The sequence below is a fragment of the Bufo gargarizans genome, chromosome 4, assembly GCF_014858855.1.
Source record: "Bufo gargarizans isolate SCDJY-AF-19 chromosome 4, ASM1485885v1, whole genome shotgun sequence".
NCBI classification, from domain to species: domain Eukaryota; kingdom Metazoa; phylum Chordata; class Amphibia; order Anura; family Bufonidae; genus Bufo; species Bufo gargarizans.
This window is the reverse complement of record NC_058083.1, coordinates 286286178-286311072: the sequence shown is the minus strand read 5'-3', so window position 1 is coordinate 286311072 and position 24895 is coordinate 286286178. Positions and strand designations below refer to the sequence as shown.

The 24895-nt window shown below is 44.8% G+C and overlaps 1 protein-coding gene across 6 annotated transcripts in view; it reads left to right on the top strand.

Moving 5' to 3' along the window:
* Positions 1-24680, top strand: part of SCML4 (Scm polycomb group protein like 4) — a 135278-nt gene extending 110598 nt beyond the window's left edge. For 5 of the 6 annotated variants that reach the window (XM_044291563.1, XM_044291562.1, XM_044291560.1 and 2 more), the window contains 4 exons: positions 8773-8967; positions 10672-10953; positions 19482-19627; positions 24321-24680. In XM_044291563.1, coding sequence (XP_044147498.1) covers positions 8773-8967; positions 10672-10953; positions 19482-19627; positions 24321-24446 — 749 coding nt within the window. In that variant the 3' untranslated portion in view covers positions 24447-24680. The remainder of the gene's footprint in view (positions 1-8772; positions 8968-10671; positions 10954-19481; positions 19628-24320) is intronic. The other variant, XM_044291561.1, reaches the window with a different exon arrangement.
* Positions 24681-24895: the final 215 nt, after the last annotated feature.

Below are 24895 nucleotides of genomic sequence, written 5' to 3'. Positions count from 1 at the left end.
GCCTCTGCGCGAGCAGGTAGATGAAGTGAGTGATTTATTTATTTTTAAGCCCAAAAGGCCATATTGCGCTAGCGTATTACAGTTTTTTACAGCCATTAGACGGGTGCATTTCTGTCTGAGCAGCCATTAAAAATGATCTCATTGATTGATAGGCTGAATGGGCTTTTAACATAGAGATTCATGACGAACGAATTCGTAATGAATACATTTTTTTTTGTCAGACTTCTCAAATTTTTCAAAACTTCTTTCATCTTTACTTATAATGTCCTGCTTCACCTGATCGTGCTGCTTAGTTTCATTAACAATGTTTTAATGTGGTTTCTTGAGCACGGTACAATACGGGATTAAATTGCCACACTACAGTGAAGGATTTTGCCAGCCAAATAGTAATCCTACTGTTAGGAACTTGGTTATAAGTTCATTAATCACGGTGAAGCTGAATGGCTGCAGCTTCCTGAGCTCCTCTCACATACCAGTGAATTAACCCCTTTAGCAGCTATAATATTGCACACCTAATGGGGAAACTTGGAAGAGATCACAGCAGGGATCACCTGGAACCGACTCCTGCTCGATCCAAGCAGCCAGACATGGAGAAATATCTTAAAAAGCAGGCGAAGCTGCACACCAGCGAGGTCCCCAAAATGGCGCCGCGAGCGCCCCAGCCCTCAGACGCAGAGGAGCCATCTGAAGCGGGGAGTGCATCGGAGGCTTCGGAGTGCCGACTCCCGCGGCGGCGCATGAATTTATCCAAAGAGGTGTTGAAAGAGCTCCTGGATACCGCTTTAGCCCCGCTGAAGAAGGATTTAGAGGAGATAAAGGAGGATCTCCGCGGCCTGGGGCACAGGGTAATGGCGCTAGAGAATGGTCAGGACGCCATTTTACAGCATGAGAGCAAAACGTGCTCAGCCCTGCAGATGCACCGCGATTTGATAAATGAGGCCCACCTGCGCATAGAAGACCAGGAGAACAGGAGCCGGCGCAGGAACTTGCGGATCAGAGGATTACCGGAATCCATTGCAGCAGAGGCCCTCCGTACAGTGGCGGCTGAAATCTTCAGTCAACTTCTAGGCCCAGACAGAGCAGCTGCAGTGGTGGTGGAGCGCATCCACCGTGCGCTGCGTCCTAGGCCGAAGCCCACAGAACCGCCGCGAGACGTGATCTGCGGCCTTCTCAGCTTCATTGATACGGCTGACATCTTGAGAAGCAGCAGAGAGGCCGAGAATCTCAGGTATGAAGATGCCCCCCTCCTGTTCTTTCAGGATCTGGCCCCCACCACGCTGGTGAAACGGCGTACCCTGCGTCCGTTACTGGAAGCCCTGAGATCATCCGCCACTCAGTTCAGGTGGCTGTACCCCTTCGGCCTGGCCATAATGAAGAATGGCAGACAGCTCACAGTCCGCAAGCCGGCTGACCTGCAATCTATCTGGGGCCCGTTAGGTCTGGCCCCCATAGAAATTCCCTCCTGGATGCCCGCGGATCAGGGTGACCCTTTACCTACTCCACCTAAGATGGATGCCTGAACGGAGGTGTCTCCTGGGAATGCAGAGAGGGCCAGAAGAGGTCGACGTATCACCTGAAGTAGCTTCTTCACCTCATGTGCAGTCTCATTAGGGACTCCCTCTCTTGTCATGCACAGCAGTTGAGTCTGTGCCTCCAGTTGCAGGGCTATGTGCCTGTCTCTCCAAGTTCTGCTTGCATCAAAGATGGAGATATTCATGTTCTGAGTTTTTTAACCCCTTGACGTTTTTGGGGATCTTGTTAAATGAAAAGGACGCTGTTGTTCCAAGAATCGTCTTTAACCCTTGCAAATCGCCTTGGAGCTGTCCTGGAAAGGATTTTGTTAGCCGCATGGTTACCCCATTCCGGTCAATCAATAGTTGGGGTTACACTGGTTCCTTACCATATGATGGTAGACCCCCCTCTGAAAGCCTGTCAGTGGCTCTCAGTTGTCCTATGGAAGCCCCCCCCTGATGGATCCCGGCTGGTCGCCGTGATGCAAATGGATCCGCTACATGTCAGGTGTTCCATGGGACTCTTTCTGTGGCATGTGTTGTTTTTTTTTTACTTTTTTGTCCAATTGTCTTCCCACTGTATATGTCTGTTTGTCCTTTCCCTTCTGTTCTCCCTCCTTGCTCAGTCAGGATTTGTCTTATGTACTAAGATTCTATGCTTTCAATGGTTAATGCTTTTCTCTTCATTGTATGATAGATCATCATGACGTCCTTTGTTGTTTCATCACTGAATGTCCGAGGTCTGAACGAGCCATGTAAGAGATCTCAGGTATTGTCACTCCTGCAAAAGGATAAAACTTCTATAGCTTACTTTCAGGAAACACACTTTAAAACAGGGAAGATACCGAAGTTGCCATCCGCAAAATTCTCCCAATGGTACCATAGCACCCATTCGTCAGCCAGCAGAGGGGTCAGCATAGCAATACACAAAAGCATTCCATTTACTCAGAAGGCGACCTCTGCAGACTCCGAGGGGCGCTTTCTGTTTGTAAAGGGCCTCATTGCTGATACCTCTGTCACACTGGCGAATGTGTATGCCCCCAATAGGGGTCAGGTCCCATGGCTCGTTCAGACCCTTAGACAGTTGAGCTCCTTTACTGAGGGATTGCTGGTACTAGGCGGGGATTTTAATGTAGCCATAGAGCCCTCTTTAGATTCCTCATCAGGCAGGTCGTCTGTTACCCACAGGCTTCTGAGGCGCCTTAAGGTTTCTTTGAAGAGACTGGGGGTACTAGACATGTGGCGTACATTGCACCCTTCAGGGAGGGATTACTCATTTTATTCTCATGCAAAAAATTCTTACCACAGGATAGACTATCTTTTCCTTTCAGGTGCCCACGCCCCATTAGTCTCCAGTGCTAGAGTAGGGAGCATTGTACTCTCAGATCATGCCCCAATCTTCCTAACCCTCTCGTTGGCCGGCCTCCCAAAGAAAGACTGGACATGGCGACTAAATGACACACTTATTCAGGACCCTGACCACGTTTCCAAACTTTCAGCCTCACTGTCTGAATTTTTTAAGATCAATACATCTGGCCCATCCCCCCCGTCTATCCCCATTGTCTGGGAGACGCATAAGGCCGTGATTAGGGGTGAATTGATTGCTCTTGGCTCTTTTGTGAAGAAAAAGCGATCTCAGGCTCAGAACCTGTTAATGTCCCGTATCACAGCTCTTGAACTCACCCACAAACAGTCCCAAGCTTCCCAAGTGGCAGAGGAATTATACAAAGCTAGAAACGACCTTAAAAACCTATTGAATGCTACTTCGGCCAAGTTACTGTTTCGGTCTAAGTTCAGGTCCTATGCCCATGGCGATCAGGGAAATAAGCTGATGTCGGCGCTCTGTAAACAGCAACAAGCAAGTTCCTTTATCCCGGGTATTAGGGATGCGGCGGGTACTGTGCACAAGACTACACCCGAGATAGCAAAGGCGTTTTGCGCCTTCTACTCTAATCTATATAACTTACCATCTCCGAACCAAGCCACTCCGGAGTCTTTAGCTGCTGCGACTGATCAATTCCTTAAAACGCTCCATCTCCCCTCCATAAGCCCCACGCAAGCTTCCCAGCTCACCTCTCCAATTACAGACGAAGAGATACTTAAAGTTCTATCATCCATCCCTTCAGGGAAGAGCCCTGGTCCTGACGGCCTGAACATCTCGTATTATAAAACTTTTAAGGATATATTGCTCCCACATTTTAAATCCCTTTGCAACTATTTACTAAACGGGGGGTCTTTGCCTCCACAATCCTTAATGGCCCATGTCACCATCCTTCATAAGGAAAATAAAGACCCTCTGGAATGTGGTAGCTACCGTCCCATTTCCCTATTGAATGTAGATGTTAAGTGGTGGGCGAAGATATTGTCCCAACGCCTTCAGCTACTGCTTCCTGACATAGTACACGGTGAGCAGGTTGGCTTTGTCCCTGGCAGACGGGGCAATGAGAATACAGTTCGTTTGCTGCACTTGATGTCCTGGACGCAAACTAAAGGGCTGCCGGTAGCATTACTGAGCACCGACGCAGAAAAAGCATTTGACAGGGTGAGCTGGTCTTTTATGGCCAAGACATTGTCAAAGTTTGGTATACCAGAACAATTCATTTCTGCCATTTTCTCATTATACCTAGCCCCTTCTGCCAGGGTCAAAGTCAATGGGACCTTATCCCCAACATTCGGCATTTCCAATGGTACGCGTCAGGGGTGTCCACTCTCCCCGACTCTCTTTGTTTTGGTGATGGAGACTCTGCTGAGTAAAATCCGTCAGTCACCTGAGATTGAAGGAATCACCATTGGGTCTCAAGATCATATTACAGCGGCTTTTGCTGACGATCTATTGGTGATGACTTCAAATCCTAGGGTATCCTTCCCCAAACTGCTTACCATTTTTGAAGATTTTGGTTTCATCTCCAATTTTAAAGTCAATTATTCTAAATCTATGGCTCTTAATGTGTCCTGCCCTGGAAACATAGTGCAGCTTTTAAAAGATTCTACTCCTTTTAAGTGGGCCTCTAAAGAAATACCTTTTTTAGGTATCAAGGTAACTGCAGACCCTAAGGAATTATTTCCCTCCAACTACCTTTCTTTACTTCAAGCTGTTAAAACACAGCTCCATTCACTAAAAATGCCTTTCATCTCTTGGATTGGGAGGAAGAATTATTTAAAAACCTATATACTCCCTAGGTTCTTGTACCTCCTGCAGACTCTACCGATTTGGGTACCGCAGTCATATTTCACGGAAGTCCGCCGGATGATGTCCCTCTTTCTTTGGAGAGGCCGGTCCCCGAGGGTGGCCTACGCCATTCTAACCAGGGAAAAAAGGTTTGGAGGGTTTGGGTTGCCCGATGTCCACTTGTACTACAAAGCTAACCTTATGTGCAGAGGAGTGAGCCTCCTCTCAGGACATCCTATGACCATCTGCTCACAATTGGAACGAAAGCTACTCACTGATAATGAGAAATTAATTCTGTGGGGTGTCCGCCCATGTTCCCCCACAGCTTCTAAATTGCCTTTACTGTGGAGAGGGGTGCTATTCACCTGGTCTAAGCTTTACAGTTCAAAGACGCTTAACTTCCCTAGTCCTGAGCTCCCATTATATCTATTACAAAGTTATATTCATCCCGAAATACTTGGGGTCACAGGGGTTTGGGCACTGCTCAAGAATCATACGCTGCAAGATGTGGTGTCAACAGAGGGGATGCTGGATTGGAAAGGGATCCTTGAATTACCTAGAGTTAAATCAGTAGCTTTCTTGCATCTCCATAGTTTTAAGAGAGACATAGGAATCCTGCAACTACAAACGTCTCATCTGGCCTCCCCCACTTGGTTGGAGCGGAAGCTGATGTCGGCCCGGCCCTCCAGCAGACCCTTTTCCACGATGTATAAGGAGCTATTATCCTTTACTTGCTCTGAACCTCATTTCCTGAGCTCATGGGAGAAGGAACTATCCCTCAAATTGTCAGAACCGGAGAGAGCTTTTATTTTGGCCCAATCTCATGGTTTTAGCCGATGCATTAAAATTCAGGAGAACTCGTACAAGTTGCTGACCAGATGGTACAAGACTCCTGAGTTTCTTCATAGACTCAACCCGGAAATCCCTGAGGTCTGCTGGAGGTGCGGGGCGGGCATCGGTTCTCTTTCACATATTTGGTGGGATTGCATCAGTATGCGCCCCTTCTGGAGCCAAGTGGAGACTTTAACTAACAAAATCTGCTCCACCTCTGTATCTTTGGATCAAAAGCTGATCCTACTCTGGTGCCCCAACTCTTCATTTACCCCAACCAAATCAGATTTGCCTACTATATTACTTACCGCCGCTAGGCTTCTAGTCCCCTTGCTGTGGAAGCAGACTCTGCCTCCCACTATTTCGAGTTGGCTGGAAAAAGTGGACCAACTTTATAGATTTGAGGAGCTGGCACACTGGGAGACCCACACTCGAGCGAAGTTCCTTAAGGTGTGGCTTCCTTGGAAGAAATTCAGGTTTCCTGACAGCTAGAGCGGATTCCCCCCCCCCCCCCTTTCCCTTCTTACCCTTGTCTTTATGTCTTTCTTTGTTTTACTGTTATATTAGATCTCTATTGGATTCAATTTACAGATGTCCTTTTGCTTGGATAGAAATGTCATACTTGCCTCTTATTGATGATACAGACCGTGGCGCAGGATTACTGTAATGTGCATTATCGGCATTTGTCATGTTACACCTTATCTGATGTGCATTGTCAATTGTGCTATTATTCAACTTGCCTGTATCTTTTTCATGACATAACCAATAAAAAGAGATTTGGTTAAGTTCATTAATCACCATATGTGTTTCAGAACACTAAGGCCTCTTTCACACGGGCGTCGCGTGTGAGGGCCGGATAGGATGCGGGTGCGTCACAGGAAAATGCACGATTTTTCCGCACGAGTGCAAAGCGTTTTAATGCGTTTTGCACGTGCGTAAGAAAAATCGGCATGTTTGGTACCCAAACCTGAACCCGGACTAATTCACAGAAGTTCGGGTTCGGGTTAGGTGTTGTGTAGATTTTATTTTCCCTTATAACATGGTTATAATGGAAAATAATAGCATTCTGAATACAGAATGCTTAGTAAAATAGGGAAGGAGGGGTTAAAAAAATAAAATAAATTTAACTCACCTCATCCACTTGTTCGCGCAGCCCGATTTCTCTTCTGTCTTCTTCTTTGATGACCCAAAGGAAAAGAACCTGTGGTGACGTCACTGCGCTCATCACATGGTCCATCACCTTGAATCATGCAGGGCAAGGACTTTTTTATTACAACCGGTGATGTGCCTGGCCTCTGCTAGGCAGAGGCTTCCGCCTAGCAGTGTTCCCAGTGATGTCACTGGCACTAATGGGCGGGCTTTAGCGCTGCCCTAGCCTCCGCTTAGCAGTGTAAATTTGGCTGCTTGGGTGAAGAAGGGGACAACCCCTTTAAGCTATCTACTAGCAATTTTCCTCCTTAGCAAATCCCCATGTGTGATTAATCTGCTATAACGCACGTTACAACATTGGTAAGCAACTAAACAGGGCGATCAGGTGAAGCAGGAAGAAGTTTTAAGTCTATATACAGAATATCGCAATTAACAAAAGAAGCCACTGACAACAGTGTTTTACTGTGTCCAGCAAAGGAACATATTTAACCATTTAGTATGAGTTAAAAGTAGCTGTATATGCGAGAGCTCCAAAATTCGGCACCATGAAGGGACTGTGACCAGTTATTCAGTGTGAAATATGTGCAGTATAAACAATAAAGTAAAAAGCTATGTCAAAATACTTTTTTCTATATTTGCAATATAACAATGTACAGTATATAAATTATATATACTGAACATATACTGTCATATACTAAACATATAATGTATGTCAATAGAACCAAATGTTACAGGGGTTCTCCAGGCGTTTTCCCTAATTAGCGCTTGTTACTTACCTGTGAAATGAAGATGTTTTACAAAGTCCTTACCCTCCCTCGCTCCTCCAATGCCGTAGTCTCCACTGCGTTTGCGCACGCTGCGGGCTCTTCCTGTTCAGCTGCATTATAGTAAATTGACTATAATGCAGCTGAACAGGAAAAGAAGCCGCTACATCTGGTCAGGACCTGGACTGTATGTAGGATCATAATTCATGACAACCACAGCAGTGAGGAGAGCTGAGGCAGCAGTTTACCTCAGTGCTCTGTAGTAATCCGTCCTGTGTGATTAGGATGGATTTTGTGTGTACTAATTGGATGGTGGCCATTTTATTTTCCCTGATTGGGTAAAAAAGAGCCATTATAAAAAATAATGAACTCTATTGAGAATGTGTTTATAACAAAACAATATTTAGGTATTTTGAATGTATTTTATTAATTCCCACAGAACCCCTTTAATGAGGACCTGTAACCGCTCCTAACAACTACTTGCAATTCTGGAGTATCTTTTCTTATGACTATATATTGTGCAATTCCTTTATTATTCCTGCTCGAAGTTATAAATGAATTATAAGCAGCTTGTAATGAAGGTCTAGGTGGGTGTAACCAGTTGGGGTGTGTCCCTGCACAGTCTGAAACTATTGAATTAGTGTTGCCAGTGTCAGACACCCCTCCCCAACCAGGCTTGGACTGGCCCACAGGGGTACAGGTGAATCCCCCAGTGGGCCCCTGAGCAAGGTAGGCCCCTAGTCTCCAACCCCCTGCACTAGTGGAACATAGCACAGTAGACTTACAGTACTACATACATGTATTCAATGTACAGCGCCTCAACAGCCTAAGTTCATATAAAAAACTTGATAGATTATTAAAGAAACTCCCTAGTATATTATTATAGACACAATCAAGTAGCTGAGATGACTTCTAGAGGAACGCTGCAGAGACCCCATATTCAATCATCTGGTAGCATCTTGCTGCTGTGTGAGCAGGTAATATTTGAATGTATCCGTATGGTGGGCTCCCAAAATAAATTTTACTGGTGGGCCCTAGGCACCCCAGTCCGATACTGCCCCCAACTGGTAACACCCATCTGTACCTGAACTGCAAACTGCTAGTAATTCATTCATAACTTCTAGCAGGAATAATAAAGGAATGGTACAATTTAGAGTCATGAGAATAGATGCGCGAGAATGGATATTGCATGGGGAATGCAAGTAGTTACTAAACCTGACATGTAAGGAGAGGGGACTGGCTCTATTTAAGATGTGAATACTGGTGTAATACTTTATAGATTTATCTCAAACTGGTTGCACTGTAGTACGAGTGCATGTAATAAGTGGTTTTATTTCTTTTTTTTCAGTGTCTGCTTCATTTGAGGGAAAACAGCATCTTCTCAGCCTTCCTGTAGTGAACAGCATAGGATACGTTCTGCGGTTCCTGAAGAAGCTGTGCCGCAGCCTCATCTGTGACAATCTGTTCAGCAATCAGCCGTTTGTACAGTATAGCACCACGGCAGACAATCCCAAGGAATATGATACTGGAAGGATGGAGTCAGGTAAGGCTACTTTCACATTTGCGTTCGGGGCTCCGCTTGTGAGTTCCGTTTAAAGGCTCTCACAAGCGGCCCCGAACGCAGCCGTCTGGCCCTAATGCATTCTGAGTGGACGCGGATCCGCTCAGAATGCATCAGTCTGACAGCGTTTTGCCTCCACTCCGCTCAGCAGACGGACACCTGAACGCTGCTTGCAGCGTTCGGGTCTCCGCCTGGCCGTGCGGAGGCAAACGGATCTGTCCAGACTTACAATGTAAGTCAATGGGGACGGATCCGTTTGAATATGACACACTATGGCTCAATTTTCAAACGGATCCGTCCCCCATTGACTCTCAATGTAAAGCCTGGACGGATCCGTCTGCAGCTACTTTCACACTTAGAATTTTTTTTACAATATAATACAGACGGATCCGTTCTGAACGGATCCATCGTCTGCATTATATGAGCGGATCCGTCTCAGAAGGATCCGCTCTGAACGCAAATGTGAAAGTAGCCTCAGATGTACATGACCATCTAGGGGGCGCTCACCTAGCCAGTTTCTTTCCAACTCCCAGCTCACCAAACAAAACATAAGGGCTCATGCACACGAACGTATTTGCTTTCCGTGTCCGTTCCGGGGTTTTTTGCGGACTGTATGCGGAACCATTCACTTTAATGGGTCCGCAAAAACAACGGAAATGACTCAGTTTGCATTCCGTTTCCGTATGTCCGCTTGGCCGTTCAGCAAAAAAGTAGTGCATGTCCTATTATTGTCTGTAAATCATGGTCCGTGGCTCCATTTAAGTCAATGGGTCCACAAAAAATACGGAATGCATACGGAACACATCTGTATGTCATTTATATTTTGTGGATCCATGCCCACTTTGTCCATGTGTTTACTGTTTGCAAACATTATGTAAGCTTCCTGTTTCCATTTGCGATCCGCAAAAAACGGATCGCATATGGAAACCATACAGATATGTTTTGTGGCATAACGGATGCGGCCACAAAACAGAAAAAAAAGCTTCAGATACGGAACAACGGATCCGTTAAAAGCGGACCGCAAAACTACAACGGTCGTGTGCATGAGCCTTAACTCACATAAAGCTGTGGCCCCTTTGAACATAAATATATGTATCAAAAATATATGTGAAGCTTGAGTCTAAATCGTGGTGGATACAACTGGACGTGTACTTTCTATTCTATGTATTAGGCCTCCATGCACCGTTTGTCATCCGTGTCCGTGATCCGTGTTTCCTGTCCTATTTTTTTGACAGACAACGGTTCGTGGACCCATTTAAGTAAAAAAACACGGAGGCACACAAGATTGTCATCTGCGTCTGTGATCCGTGTCCATTTTTTTCCTATCATTTTCAAGGCAAACTTGAATTTTTTTTTCACTTTTCTGGTCTGGTGATCCTCCAAAAATCAAGGAAGACACACGGAAGAAAAAACGGACACGGAACAACGGAACCTCGTTTTGCAGACCGTAAAAAAAAATACTGTTGTGTGCATGAGGCCTAATAGTGAGATATATTTATAGTTTCTGTTGGCCTGTACTACTGATTTACAAGGGAAAGTGATATATGGAACCTGACTGATCAGATATTGACGGCCCATCGTGAGGACAGGCCATCAGTAGCAAAATCCATGAATACCTCTTTAAGATTAAAAATGTATTCTTTGCATTTTATTAGTTAAATGCTTACACAGTTCCTTTTCCCTCAGCAGAAACTGTAATTCCAGAAGATTACTTGGTCGATCCTGTGAATACAAAACGATACAGCGTTGATCCTTCTGATTCTGCCTACAACTACATGGGTTCTCTTTACCCTGCCAGACAGAATAATGGAGAAGGACGGCTTGGAGGTGGAAGTGGTGGAAGCTCCTCTTCTTCATGCAACCATAGATCCAGTCAGATGTCTTCAGGAGTTCAGTCCTCAGCAGGATTAAGGCGCCAAACATCAAGTCCCACAAGAAATGGAAGTTACCTTGAGGGTAACAGAAGTGGTAATGAAGCTCAATTTATTTCTTACTATGAGTTTATTAGGGTGCGTCCACATGTTCAGGTTTTATATGCAGTTTTTTTAAGCCAAAACCTAGAATGGATTGAAAAAGTGGAGAATTTGTATCTGTCCTTTATATATTCTCTCCTGTTATGAGCCACACCTGATTTTGGCATCAAAAACCGCCTGAACGTGCGGTAGCACCCTGACAGATGTCTGTTAACATTGCCAGCTATATGACATGGTTTGGCATTGTTTGCTACAGCTGAAGTTATTATCCATCAAAATCTCTACATTTTTCCATGTGATAATATGTCTTATAGTCTTATCTTGACTTACTTCACGTTATATTTTTTTATTTTCTGCACTTGCCCTATGGAGTTAAAGGCTATGGAAACCTTTGCAATATTTTTTATTGTTAACTTGATTCCTAAATTCAAAATTAGGCAACTTTCCAATAGTCTTTAACCCTGCTTTCACACCTGAGCGTTTCTCAAACGCGCGTTTTACGGGCGTTTTTGGCGCATGTTTTTATGCATGTTTTTGTAATAGTAAACGCGCGTTTGACGCGCGTTTGTGTGATTGACTGCAGTGTCCTATGGCCACAAACGCACGTAAAAATACCCCAAAGAAGCTCAAGAACTTGATTATGCGTCGGGCGTTTTACAGCGCGATCGTACGCGCTGTAAAACGCCCAGGTGAGAACCATTCCCATAGGGAAGCATTGGTTTTCATGTGTTGAGCGTTTTACAGCGCGTTTGAACGCGCTGTAAAACGCTCAGGTGTGAACTTAGGGTTAAAGAATCCTACCATTTTGCTTCTGCAGAGTGTGTTTGTGTCCTCCACCTAGCTGCTAATGCACACAAACATAAGAGACTAATGTTTCTTCGATTTGCTATCTGTACTTTTGGCACTCTGACCCATTCTTTCCTATGGGGCCATGCATACATCCACATTTTTTGCACATCCGGGTGGCCATTCCGCAAATGATAGAACATGGAAGTTAACCACATTTTGTGAATCCATTGGATTATCGACCAAAATACAGATGCATGCGGCCTAAATCTGATATAAATGCATTGGAACACAGCTCCTGTTACTGATGGCTTTCTCTGCAATCCCCATGCATCTCCTAGTGTTAGATTTAGGCCTCTTTCACACGGGCCCCGTGGTCGTGCTGCGGCCCGCAAAATGCGGGCCGCAATGCAAGAGCACAGTCCGTGGGGAAGCCGCAGCGGATCGCGGACCCATTCACTTAAATGGGTCCGCAATCCGGCCGTTCCACAAAAAGATAGGACATGTTCTATCTTTTTGCGGAACGGAAGTACGGGACGAAACCCCACGGAAGCACTCCGTAGTGCTTCCGTAGGGTTTCGTTCAGTGGTTCCATTCTGCACCATTCCGCATCTCCGGATGTGCGGACCTATTGAAGTGAATGGGTCTGCATCCGTGATGCGGAATGCCCACGGAACGGCGCCTGTGTATTGCGGATCCGCAAAGGCAATACGACAACGGGGCGCACATGCCCGTGTGGAAGGCCTTAGCAGGAAGGAGGGGGCAATTATGGCAATTCACAGTGTATGGCAATTCAGAATGTAAGGCCTCTTGTACACAAATGTGTTTTTTTTCCGTTTACGTTCCGTATACGGACCATATACGGAACAATTCATTTCAATGGATCCGCACAAAAAACGGAAGGTACTCTGTATGCCTTCCGTTTCCATATTTCCGTTCCGTTCAAAGATAGAACATGTCCTATTATTGTCCGCATAACGGACAAGGATAGTACTGTTCTATCAGGGGCCAGCAGTTCCGTTCTGCAAAAAACGAAATGCACACAGATGTCATCCGTATTTTTTGCGGATCTCTTTCTTGAGGACTGCAAAATACTGAAAAAGCCATACTGTCGTGTGCAAGAGGCCTTAGGGAAAGCATTCAAGGAGAGCGGCTCACAATGGCTGTAGATAGGGAGAAAATCACACACAAGACCGTTTACCGGGTAAGAATCATATAGGCTGTCAGTACGAGAGGGAAGAGATCCCTCATGGACTGTAGAAGTGGCAGGCAGCCCAGAGGCAAAGTTGTAATAATACATGACAGCTAGTGAAGATAGCAGCATCCTGGACATACAGACCTCACATTAAGGGCTCATGCCACGGCCATTGACCGGCCGCGTGCACCGCGCATCACGGATGCGGACCCATTCACTTGAATGGGTCCGCAGTCCGGGAGATGTGGTGTGGTGCGGAACCGAGGCACAGATCGGAAGCCCACGGAAGCACCATGGAGTGCATGCACTACTTTTTTGCTGTGCGAACAGTCGGATGCGGATCACGGACCCCATTCAAGTGAATGGGTCCGCAATCTGCATGCAGTGGCCCCACAGTCAGTGCCTGTGCATTGCAGACTACAATTTGCGGTCCGCAGCACGGGCCCAGCCAGCACACATTCATGTGCATGAGGCCTTAGCATGTATTAGCATTACTGGAAGGAACATGCTCACATGAGAAAATTCAGAAACCAGGATCAAGTTGTAAACTGAATATTAGGCATTAGTCATTTACGTAGACGGTGCATCTTTATTTACAGGTGTTTAAAAAAAAAATGGACCCAATTTTAAAGCAGTTTGTTTGACAATGGTTACACTTCGTTACACAATGGTTACACTTAGGCCTCATGCACACGACAGTATTTTTTCACGGTCCGCAAAAACGGGGTCCGTAGGTCCGTGATCCGTGACCGTTTTTTCGTCCGTGGGTCTTCCTTGATTTTTGGAGGATCCATGAAAAAAAAGTCGTTTTGGTGTCCGCCTGGCCGTGCGGTGCCAAACGGATCCGTCCTGAATTACAATGCAAGTCAATGGGGACGGATCCGTTTGACGTTGACACAATATGGTGCCATTTCAAACGGATCCGTCCCCATTGACTTTCAATGTAAAGTCTGGAGTTCTTTTATAGAGCAACACTGGAAAATGCCGCGCTCTTCCACAGGAAGCCAGGAGCCCGGACCTCGCCCTGAACCTTGGGCGCACAACGGATCCCAAAAGAAAGAAAGATGGTCCAGCTTCACTGAAAAATACTTGAGGCTTTATTCAATCCCGTGCAGATAAAAACCAACATACAGCAATGCAGAAAATCGACCGGTTTCGGATCACTGTAGATGCGGATCCTTAGTCATGATGTGCATCAGTGGGAAGTGAGGTCGAGACTAAATAGTGAACCACCAAACACAGGTGATCACAATCAGGTACAGGACACACCTCCTGATGACATCCTTCACAGATAAAATGCATAGTAATTACAACATGCCAAAAAACATAGAAAAATAAGATAAAATGTACAAATTGCAATGATAAAAAAGAAGAAGAGTAAACATATTAGTAATGTAGAATAGTATCATGACGCCTATTCAGTCCTGATGGTATCCGTGAGCCTAATTTGAAAATCCAAAAGCACTCACGATTGAGCAACTTTTTCTTGTGATCACCACCTCTGTTTGGTCTGTTAACCCTTTCCACTCCTTGTACTGACATGCTGTCTGTATTACCATCATGAACCGCAGCAAAATGCAGACTAGCAGCAGAAACATTTTTTATTTTAGCATGAGGTACATCAGAGATGTGACGGCAAATTCGAATTTTCAAACAGTTGGATGTGCACCCGACGTACTGTAAATTACACAGAGAGCATGTTATGCAGTATACCACATATGTGGTGTTGCAATTGATGTATTGCTGAATAGTATGAGTGGTGTGGTTACTTGTAGACACAATATGCGAGCCCATCCTCATATATGAGCAACATGTGCATCTTTTATGTCCACATTTAAAATTACCTATGTTTCTCAGCCAAGTAGGCTGGGAGCCAGGTTTATCCTGGTATAGAGAGGGGCTCACCATATTTGCTAAAGTAACAGCACGTCGGGCAACACATCGAACACCGCTTTTCACAACGTCACCCCACGCTTGGTCATATTTGAGAAGATGAAGATGTCTTTTGACAATATTACATATTTGTGAATATTCACAACTATAACTCGTGGAGAAAGTAACTTGCTTCTCTTTATGACCAAGCCTGGGCGTTTTGTTGGGAAAGATTAAATTATCCCGAGACATGGTAGAAACCATATTTTTTGATCGGTTTAAAAGTCTGCTGGGATAATTCCTGGCTAGGAGACGAGTGGTGACAGTATTAATTTCTTCAATGCAAGTTTCACTGGAGGAACAATTGCGCAAAGCGCGAATGTATTCGCCCCTAGGGATATTATGGACAGTGTGTGCAGGATGACAGGATCCCGCATGTAAGATGGTATTTCCTGCGGTTTCCTTTCTGTGCGTACGACTATGTACACGGCCATCCCCCAGACACAAATCCAAAAAGGATATTAGGGTCTTATGAGAGTTTAAAGAAAAACGTAAATTGCAATTGTTAGCATTGAGGAAGGATCCGAATGATGGTACGGCCGCCACATCACCCGACCATACAAAGAGCAGGTCATCGATGTACCGACCGTACCACCGGACGGATCCACTCCATGGGTTGGAATCAGAGAAAAGAAAATGATGTTCCCACCATGCCATATAAATGTTTGCAAGCGATGGTGAGAAACGGGCCCCCATAGAGACTCCTCTGCATTGGAGAAAAAAATCTCCCATTAAACATAAAATAATTGTGTTGCATAAGAAATAATACAACTTTGCAGAGGAAATCTCTAAAGGGTAATGAGAAATTAGAATAAAGACTCAAAAACCAACCCAAAGAGATAATGGCAAGATCCTGGGGGATAGCCGTGTACAGGGAAGCAACATCAGCCGAAATCCAAGAAAAATCAGAAGACCACTGGAAGGAATGAAAAGCCTGCAAGACTGAGGCAGTATCCCGCAAAAAAACAGGAATACACTGCACTAGTGGTTGCAACATGCTGTCCACCCAGGATGACAAATTTTCCGAAAAAGACCCAATACCCGAAACTATAGGGCGCATGGGGGGAGGGAATCCCTCTTTATGTATCTTGGGGAGGGAATGGAAGATGGGGACCACTGGATAAGAGACAAAAATATAATCAAATTGTTTTTGGTCCAAATAACCACTATCCAGTCCCTCCTCCAAGATATTCCTCAAAAGGGTTTGGAAAGGAGCGGTGGGATCCTGAGTCAACCTGGTATAGGTGGCGGAATCAGAGAGCATAAGCTCATTTTGTGCGGCATACATGGGTCTGTCCAGGATGACCACCGCTCCCCCCTTATCAGCTTTTCTCACAATTATATCAGACATACTCTTCAGTTCTTTTAACGCTTTGCGTTCACTGGCCATGAGATTATTTTTGTTTTTATTTTTACTGTCATTTGTATCCCTGCTCTGAAGCACCCTATCAAGTTCAACCAGATCACATTCTACATTATCTTGGAATTGATCGAGAGCGGGGGTGCGTGACTGGATGGGATAAAAGTCTCTGTTATAGGTGCGAAAATTATTCGCAAAATCACTGTGCACCTGCCGCTCTGGATCAGTCCCAGAGAGAAAACGCATGGTTTGCATAGAGGCAATATGTGATAGTTCCTGAAAGGAAAAAGAAGACATCTGATCAACAGAAAAATTTGACTGGATTGTATCAGCCTCTACAGAACCTGTACCAACATTATCTGTATCAGAAAAGTGTTTTTTAATGGTAAGATTGCGTGCAAAACGGTTGACATCAAGTAAGGTGCGATATACATCAAAGTGCACTGTGGGAGAAAAAGATAAACCCTTGGCAAGTACATTAATTTGCAATTGTGAGAAAACCTTAGCTGATAGGTTTATGACTTGAATGTTACTTAAGTCTTTCTGTGACGTGACGGATAGCGGCTTTTTCAAATTAGGCTCACGGATACCATCAGGACTGAATAGGCGTCATGATACTATTCTACATTACTAATATGTTTACTCTTCTTCTTTTTTATCATTGCAATTTGTACATTTTATCTTATTTTTCTATGTTTTTTGGGATGTTGTAATTACTATGCATTTTATCTGTGAAGGATGTCATCAGGAGGTGTGTCCTGTACCTGATTGTGATCACCTGTGTTTGGTGGTTCACTATTTAGTCTCGACCTCACTTCCCACTGATGCACATCATGACTAAGGATCCGCATCTACAGTGATCCGAAACCGGTCGATTTTCTGCATTGCTGTATGTTGGTTTTTATCTGCACGGGATTGAATAAAGCCTCAAGTATTTTTCAGTGAAGCTGGACCATCTTTCTTTCTTTTGGAGTTCTTTTATACCATTGGATTGGAGTTTTCAGGTTAGAATATACAAAAAAACTGTGTACATGACTGCCCCAGGTGCTGCCAGGCAGCAGGGGGCAGACCCCCCCCCCCCTGTTTTTAAATAATTGGTGGCCAGTGGGCCCCCCCCTCCCTCCCCTGTAGTTAACTTGTTGGTGGCCAGTGTGCGCCCCCCCCCCCCGCCCTCTATTGTAATAATAGCATTGGTGGCAGTGTGCGCCCCCGCCCCCCCCCCCCTCCCTCTTTTGTAATAATAGCATTGGTGGCAGTGTGCGCCCCCCTCCCTCTATTGTAATAATAGCATTGGTCGCAGTGTGCGCCCCCCCTCCCTCCCTCTATTGTAATAATAGCATTGGTGGCAGTGTGCACCCCCCCCTCCCTCTATTGTAATAATAGCATTGGTGGCAGTGTGCGCCCCCCCCCCCCTCCCTCTATTGTAATAATAGCATTGGTGGAAGTGTGTGCCTCCCCCCCCCCTCCCTCTATTGTAATAATAGCATTGGTGGCAGTGTGCGCCCCCCCCTCCCTCTATTGTAATAATAGCATTGGTGGCAGTGTGTGCCTCCCCCCCCTCGATCATTGGTGGCAGCGGAGTAGTAGCATCATACTTACCTGGCTGCTGGCTGCTGCGATCTCTGTGTCCGGCCGGGAGCTCCTCCTACTGGTAAGTGACAGGTCTGTGCGGCGCATTGCTGTCACTTACCAGTAGGAGGAGCTCCTGGCCGGACGCAGACATCGCAGCAGCCAGCAGGTAAGTATGAATCTTCTACTATTGCTTATGCTAAGTAACCATGGCAACCAGGACTGCAGTAGCGTCCTCGTTGCCATGGTTACCGATCGGAGCCCCAGCGATTAAACTGGGACTCCGATCGGAACTCCGCTGCCACCAATGATCTGGGGGGTGGGGTGGGGGGGGGAGAAGGGAGGCCGCACACTGCCACCAATGTATTAAAAGAATAGAGGGAGGAAGGGGGGGGGGGGGCGCACACTGCCACCAATGTATTAAAAGAATAGAGGGAGGAAGGGGGGGGCGCACACTGCCACCAATGTATTAAAACAATAGAGGGAGGAAGGGGGCGCACACTGCCACCAATGTATTAAAACAATAGAGGGAGGGGTGGGGGCGCACACTGCTACCCCAATGTTAATGCAATAGAGGGAGGGAGGGGGGGCCGCACACTGTGCCACCAATGCTATTATTACAATAGAGGGAGGGAGGAGGGGGCCGGGGGGGGGGGGGGGCGCACACTGTGCCACCAATGTTATCATTACAATAGAGGGAGGGAGGGGGGGCGCACTGGCCACCAATGAAATTTTAACTTTGGAGGGAGGGGGTCTGCCCCGGATCTCTTACAGGGGGCTATTCTGTATTCAGAATGCTATTTTTTCCCTTATAACCATGTTATAAGGGAAAATAATACAATCTACAAAACACTGATCCCAAGCCCGAACAATGTTTTGCACTCGCGCGGAAAAATCCTGCGTGTTCCTGCAATGCACCCGCACATTTTCCCGCAACGCCCGTGTGAAAGAGGCCTTAAAGCTCTGGGGGGGGTTTACCAGACAGTCCAGGTGACGTAAGTTCTTCCAGTCACAGGATATAGTTTATGCATTTGAGAAATACATCTGAAAAGAAGATGGAGGGCATTAGTTTCAAATGTTGATCAATAATTTGCCTAGCAGCAGCCAGAAGTGTGTAGGAGGCCGGTCTTATCTAATAACCTGCAAGCAACACCAGACTGAGAGAAAGGAAGGCCAACATGAGAAGACCCTACTGAGATGGATGTCACCAAGTAGATAAGTCAGAATACTCCAACTCAAAATGCCTGAATCTCAACATTCCCACCCCAGGCATTTCTTGACATGAAGAAGTTTTTAGAAGTCTGAACATCTTTACAATCTGGAGAGCGCCTTGTACTTTTTGTCTTGGTATGTTATTTGTAGAGGAGGCATGGGTCAAGATATAGATTTTCCTTCACTAGTCTTGCCCAAAGCTTGCGCAGTATCCACTCTCTTCTTGGATACAATGCAAGTTTTAGGCAGATTTTTACATACAGGTAAAATGTGTTCCCTTTCTGTTATCAGTATGACGCATACAAGATGCAAGGGTCAGTGAGATGAAGTAAGTGATTTCAGAAGCAAACCTTAGCTGCTGCAGACCTTCCTTTTGAAAAGTTTTGAAGAGTTTTCTTTATCCCTGCAGCTCTGTATTTGTATTTACATACATTTGTCGAACTTATGATATCCAATATGTTTTTTATAGCCTCAAGTCCTTCTCCTGAAAACCAGGAGGCAGTCAGACCATCTAGCAAGGATCCATCCAGTTGGACGGTAGAAGATGTTGTCTGGTTTGTGAAGGATGCTGATCCACAGGCATTGGGCCCACATGTTGACCTTTTTAGAAAGCATGTGAGTACGATTTTGGTTGAACTATATTATAGAGTAGGAATGTGAAATTAGAAAAAAAAGCCATTGCTTTCCATAAACAGTCTCACATCTGTCCATGGACTGTGTCTTGTAGTGCACCGTCTCTCCCCAGCCTCTGCTGCGCTCCCAGGATGTAAACTTCTTTTTTGATGTGGCTGTCCCCTTGCATCACATGGCCATTTGACTTGACGCAAGGGGAGCAGGTCACCACTGCAGCCAGCGATTGGCTGCAGCAGCGTCAAAATGGAAGTTTACATCCTGGGAACACAGCGGAGCAGCCGAAGTCAGGAAGAGAAGGAGTGGGGAACCAGCTCCAGGAAGCAGGTAAATATGTATCCCTTCGCAGGTATGCCCAAGGGGGTCGTGGGTCAAAGCACACCTCAAAGGTGCACAACCCCTTTATTGAATCTTTTTATAAAATATTATGCTTTCTCAATGTAATTGGCGCAAACTGATTTATAAATCTACTCCTTATAGCTCGATGTCTCCTACTTCTCTTGATATAGTACATGTCAAAGCCAGCTGTCGGCAGCCACCACTAGGGCTAACTCAGGGCAAAGGAATTTATACAGATACCATTGAACTCAATGAAAGGTGTAAAGTCTCTTTGCACTGAGATACCCTTAGGCTACTTTCACACTAGCGTTCTGCTGTCCGCTCGTGAGCTCCGTTTGAAGGAGCTCACGAGCGGAGCAGAACGCTTCCGTCCAGCCCTGATGCAGTCTGAATGGATGCGGATCCGCTTAGACTGCATCAGTCTGGCGGCGTTCAGCCTCCGCTCCGCTCGCCTCCGCACGGCCAGGCGGACGGATCCGTCCAGACTTACAATGTAAGTCAATGGGAACGGATCCGCTTGAAGATGACACCATATGGCTCAATCTTCAAGCGGATCCGTCCCCCATTGACTTTACATTGAAAGTCTGAACGGATCCGCTCAGGCTACTTTCGCACTTAGAAATTTTTCTAAGTTATTAATGCAGACGGATCCGTACTGAACGGAGCCTCCGTCTGCATTAATATGATCGGATCCGTTCAGAATGGATCCGATCAAACGCAAGTGTGAAAGTAGCCTTAGTGGTGTCTGTAGAAAAAAATGACATGGATTTATATTGGGAAGAAGAATAAAGTGTTTAGTGCTGCCCACCCTCACAACGGGCCTGTATTAGTAAAGCAGTATTGTCATTGAGAGTCATTGCTTGATGTTTCCGTTAGTCCATCTTATAATACCATGATATAATAAGACTTGTAAACAAGGCTGCAGGGTTTCCAAGTTGTTTCAGATATACACTTTTACGTTTTTAGACTTGTTGAGTCAAACAATAGGGAAATAAAAACAGATGTCAAAAACTGTAAAACTCTCCATTTTCCACAGTCGATTTTTCACAAATACCTTTCTTGAAAACGGCCAAATTTAATTGTATTGGGGCTGTCCAGCTATGAAAACTGACAAAATGGCACATCCTAATTTTTGATGGCCTGTATTTACGGTCTGTTAAAAAAAACCAGATGTGTAAGTACACCCATAGACTGTCATCGTGTGACAGCGGTCACCTGGCCATTTGTCACTGTAATGTGAAGAAGGCCTAACTCTCACATGTATTAGGGGCAACATTTGATCTTTTATATCTCAGTTCTTTTAAGGATTATAGTCTCTCAGGAATTATTGTGGTTTTAAAACATTTAATAGAAATTGCAAAATGAATTGATCACATGAAGTGCTCTTGACCAGTAGTATATGGTCTGCTACGATTTTGGTTCTAAAGGGGATATCCTGGTTTAAAAAAATGATGGCATATCCTTAGCGTAGGCCATCAGTATTAGATCAGTGGGGTTTCAGCTCTGGACACACCCGTAGGTCAACCTTTCCATTTCTTGTATTGAAGTTAAACTTAATACAAAGCACTTACTAATGTAGTGTTATTATCCATATTGCTTCTTTTGCTGGCTGGATTCATTTTTCCATCATATTATACACTGCTCATATCCAGGGGTTACGGGCACTGCTGCAGAGCAAATACAGGGTGGCCAGGATGGAAGCTACTTCACATGCAAGCCAATGTGCACTCCCCCAGTCTCGACCACCAGACAGGTCAGCTCCTTTTCCTATTGTGTGGAAGCACGACCACCACTGCAGGATTGCACATATGAGCAGTGTATAATGTGATGGAAAAATTTGTCTAGCCAGCAAAGGAGACAATATGGACAATCACAGTACATTAGTAAGTGCCTTGCATTAACTTTTTCGACATGATAAATGCCATTTTCTAAAGTGAGACAACCCCTTTAGTATGTTCTTAGTTTAGTGATATTTTTTGCAAAACGTTAGATAAAAAACTTAGCACGTGATAAAAAACTGACTGTGGTACCCAGACCCGAACCCAGACTTCTTCACTGAAGTTCTGGTTTGGGTTTTCGACCTTTAGGGACGTAGAAATCTTCTATCTTCATTTAGCAGGACCTGCACTGACGTCACCACGCTCACCTCGTGGTGAGCATGATTACGTCATCAAAGGTCCTTTTGCAGGTCCTGAAAGAAGAAGAAAGAAGACGATGCCAGCTGAGCGAACAAGAGGATGAGGTGAGTTAATTTTTTTTATTTTTTAACCCCTAAAGCCACATTTTAGTAAGCATTCTGTATTCAGAATGCTATTATTTTCCCTTATAACCATGTTATAAGGGAAAATAATACAGTAAATTGACTTTTATCAATTTACTAACATCAATTCCTAGCAACCATGCGTGAAAATTGCACCGCATTCGCACTTGCTTGTGGATCCTTGCGATTTTCACGCAGACCCATTAATTTCTATGGGGTGTGCATTGCGTGAAAAAACGCAGAATATAGAACATGCTGTGATTTTCACGCAACGCACAAGTGATGCGTGAAAATCACTGCTCATCTGAACAGCCCCATTGAAGTGAATGGGTCCAGATTCAGTGCGGGTGCAATGCGTTCACCTCACGCATCGCACCCGCGCGGAATACTCGCCCGTGTGAAAGGGATAAGGGATAAGGGATAAGGGATAAATGTTTGATTGCTGGGGATCCCCACCAGTTATTAACCCCTTAAGCTACTGTGACGCACCGGTATGTCACAGTGGTGCAGGGGATGTATGGAGCGGGCCTCTGCAGTCATTTAACCCCTCAGGTGCCGCAATCAACGTTGATCGCGGCACCTGTGAGTAAAGGCAGAGGGTTGCAGCTCCCTCTGCCTTCCGATCGGAGCCCCTGCAGTGAAATCGTGGTGCTCTGATTGGTTGCCATGGCAGCCTGGATACTGCTGAAGAGATCCTGGCCTGCCATGGCTTTCTCCATACTGAGCTATCCACAAGGCATAAGGCCGCTTCATGCCGCCGCTGCAGTACAGTAATACACTCGTATGATCTATACGAGTGTATTACTGTAGTGCAGCGGCGGCATGAAGCGCATGGCGTCATAGCAACCAATGACGCTGTGTGCTCCTGCTCTCAGCAGGAATCCAGGCCGTGTTACCACGGACCACTCACAGCCGTGGAACATGGCCGTGTGCATTCGGCCTAACTGAGAATGGAGACTGTAGAAATCCTATTTACCCTAATTGATCTCTATTAGGGTGAATAGGAGAGGGGATCAAAAGATCCTAGGTTCTAGCCCTCTAAGGGGGCTAATAGTTAAAAAATAAAAAGTGGAAAAAAAAGTTTAAAAAAAATACATTAAAAGTCTAAATCACCCCCCTTTTCCAATTTTACATATTAAGACATATATACAATAAAGAAAATAAACATATTAGGTATCGTTGTGTCCAAAAATATCTGAGCTATAAAAGTATTTTTTTTTTATTCCTGTCCGGTAAATGATGTAACAGAAAAAAATTAAAAACACACAATTCGCTATTTTTTTGGCACCTTTCCCCCCAAAAAAATTCAATAACTGTGACCTAAAAGTCGTGTGTACCAAATGGTACCAATAAAAACTACAGTTCAATATGCCAAAACCAATCCCTCATACAGCTCTGTAAACCGAAATACCAAAAAGTCATGGCTGTCAGAATTTTTTTTTTTTTTTTTTAAAGGTTTACATTTTTTTTAAAGTAGTAAAACATTTTTAAAAAACTACACAAGTTTGGTATTGCTGGATTCGTAATGAGCTACAGAATAATGACGTCATGTAATTTTTAGCGTACTGTGAATGCTGTGATGTCAAAACCCGAAAAACCTTGGTGGAATTTAATTTTTTATTTTATTTTTTCAATTAAACCCACAAAGATTTTTTTACCTGTTTTTCCAATAACTGAAATGATAAATTAAATGGTGCCGTTAAAAAAAATTATCTTGTCACGCAAAAAAGAAGTTGACGAAAAAATTAAAAAGTTATCGCTATTGGAACGTGCAAAACAAAAAAAATTAGGCCTGGTAGTTAAAGGGTTAATTCCCCCGTTCTTCCTACTACATGAACGGTAAGGAGGAATTTGAATGGAGTGATATTCTTGCACTGACGATACATTCTTCTTACATACTAAGTGAATGGGCCCAACGGAAACAGCCTCAGGTAACTGTTCAATGTGGGTTTCCCTAAATGGGTTTTCCTAAGTTGTTTGTCTTCACTTATGCCTTTCTCTCTATACCATACTCAACTTTACCATTATATTCTAATGACACTGCGCCACTGTAATAACGTGTCTCATTTTTTCCTGTAGGAGATTGATGGCAATGCCTTGCTTCTTCTGAAGAGTGATATGGTTATGAAGTATTTGGGACTGAAACTGGGACCTGCCCTTAAACTCTGCTACCACATCGATAAGCTGAAACAAGCAAAGTTCTGATCAACAGCATTAATTCTAACGCGTTGCCTTATGAAAAGGCCATTCTGACACCTTTTTATTATTCATAGGCTTGTGTTATAAAAAAGTTGCATCATTTTCATATTGGATTATCTTTCTTAGTTGTCCATTCACACGTCCGCAAAATGGGTCCGCATCTGTTCCGCAAAAAGTGCGGACCCATTCATTTTCAATGGGGCCGGAATGTGCTGTCCGCATCCGCACTTCCGGATCTGCACTTTCGTTCCGCAAAAAAATAGAACATGTCCTATTCTTGTCTGCAATTGCGGACAAGAAAAGGCATTTTCTATGAGAGTGCCAGCGATGTGCGGTCCGCAAAATGCGGAACGCACATTGTCGGTGTCCATGTCTGCAAAACACATACGGACCTGTGAATGGACCTTTAGGCCTCTTGCACACGAACATTTTTCTTTTCTGTTTTTTGCATTCCG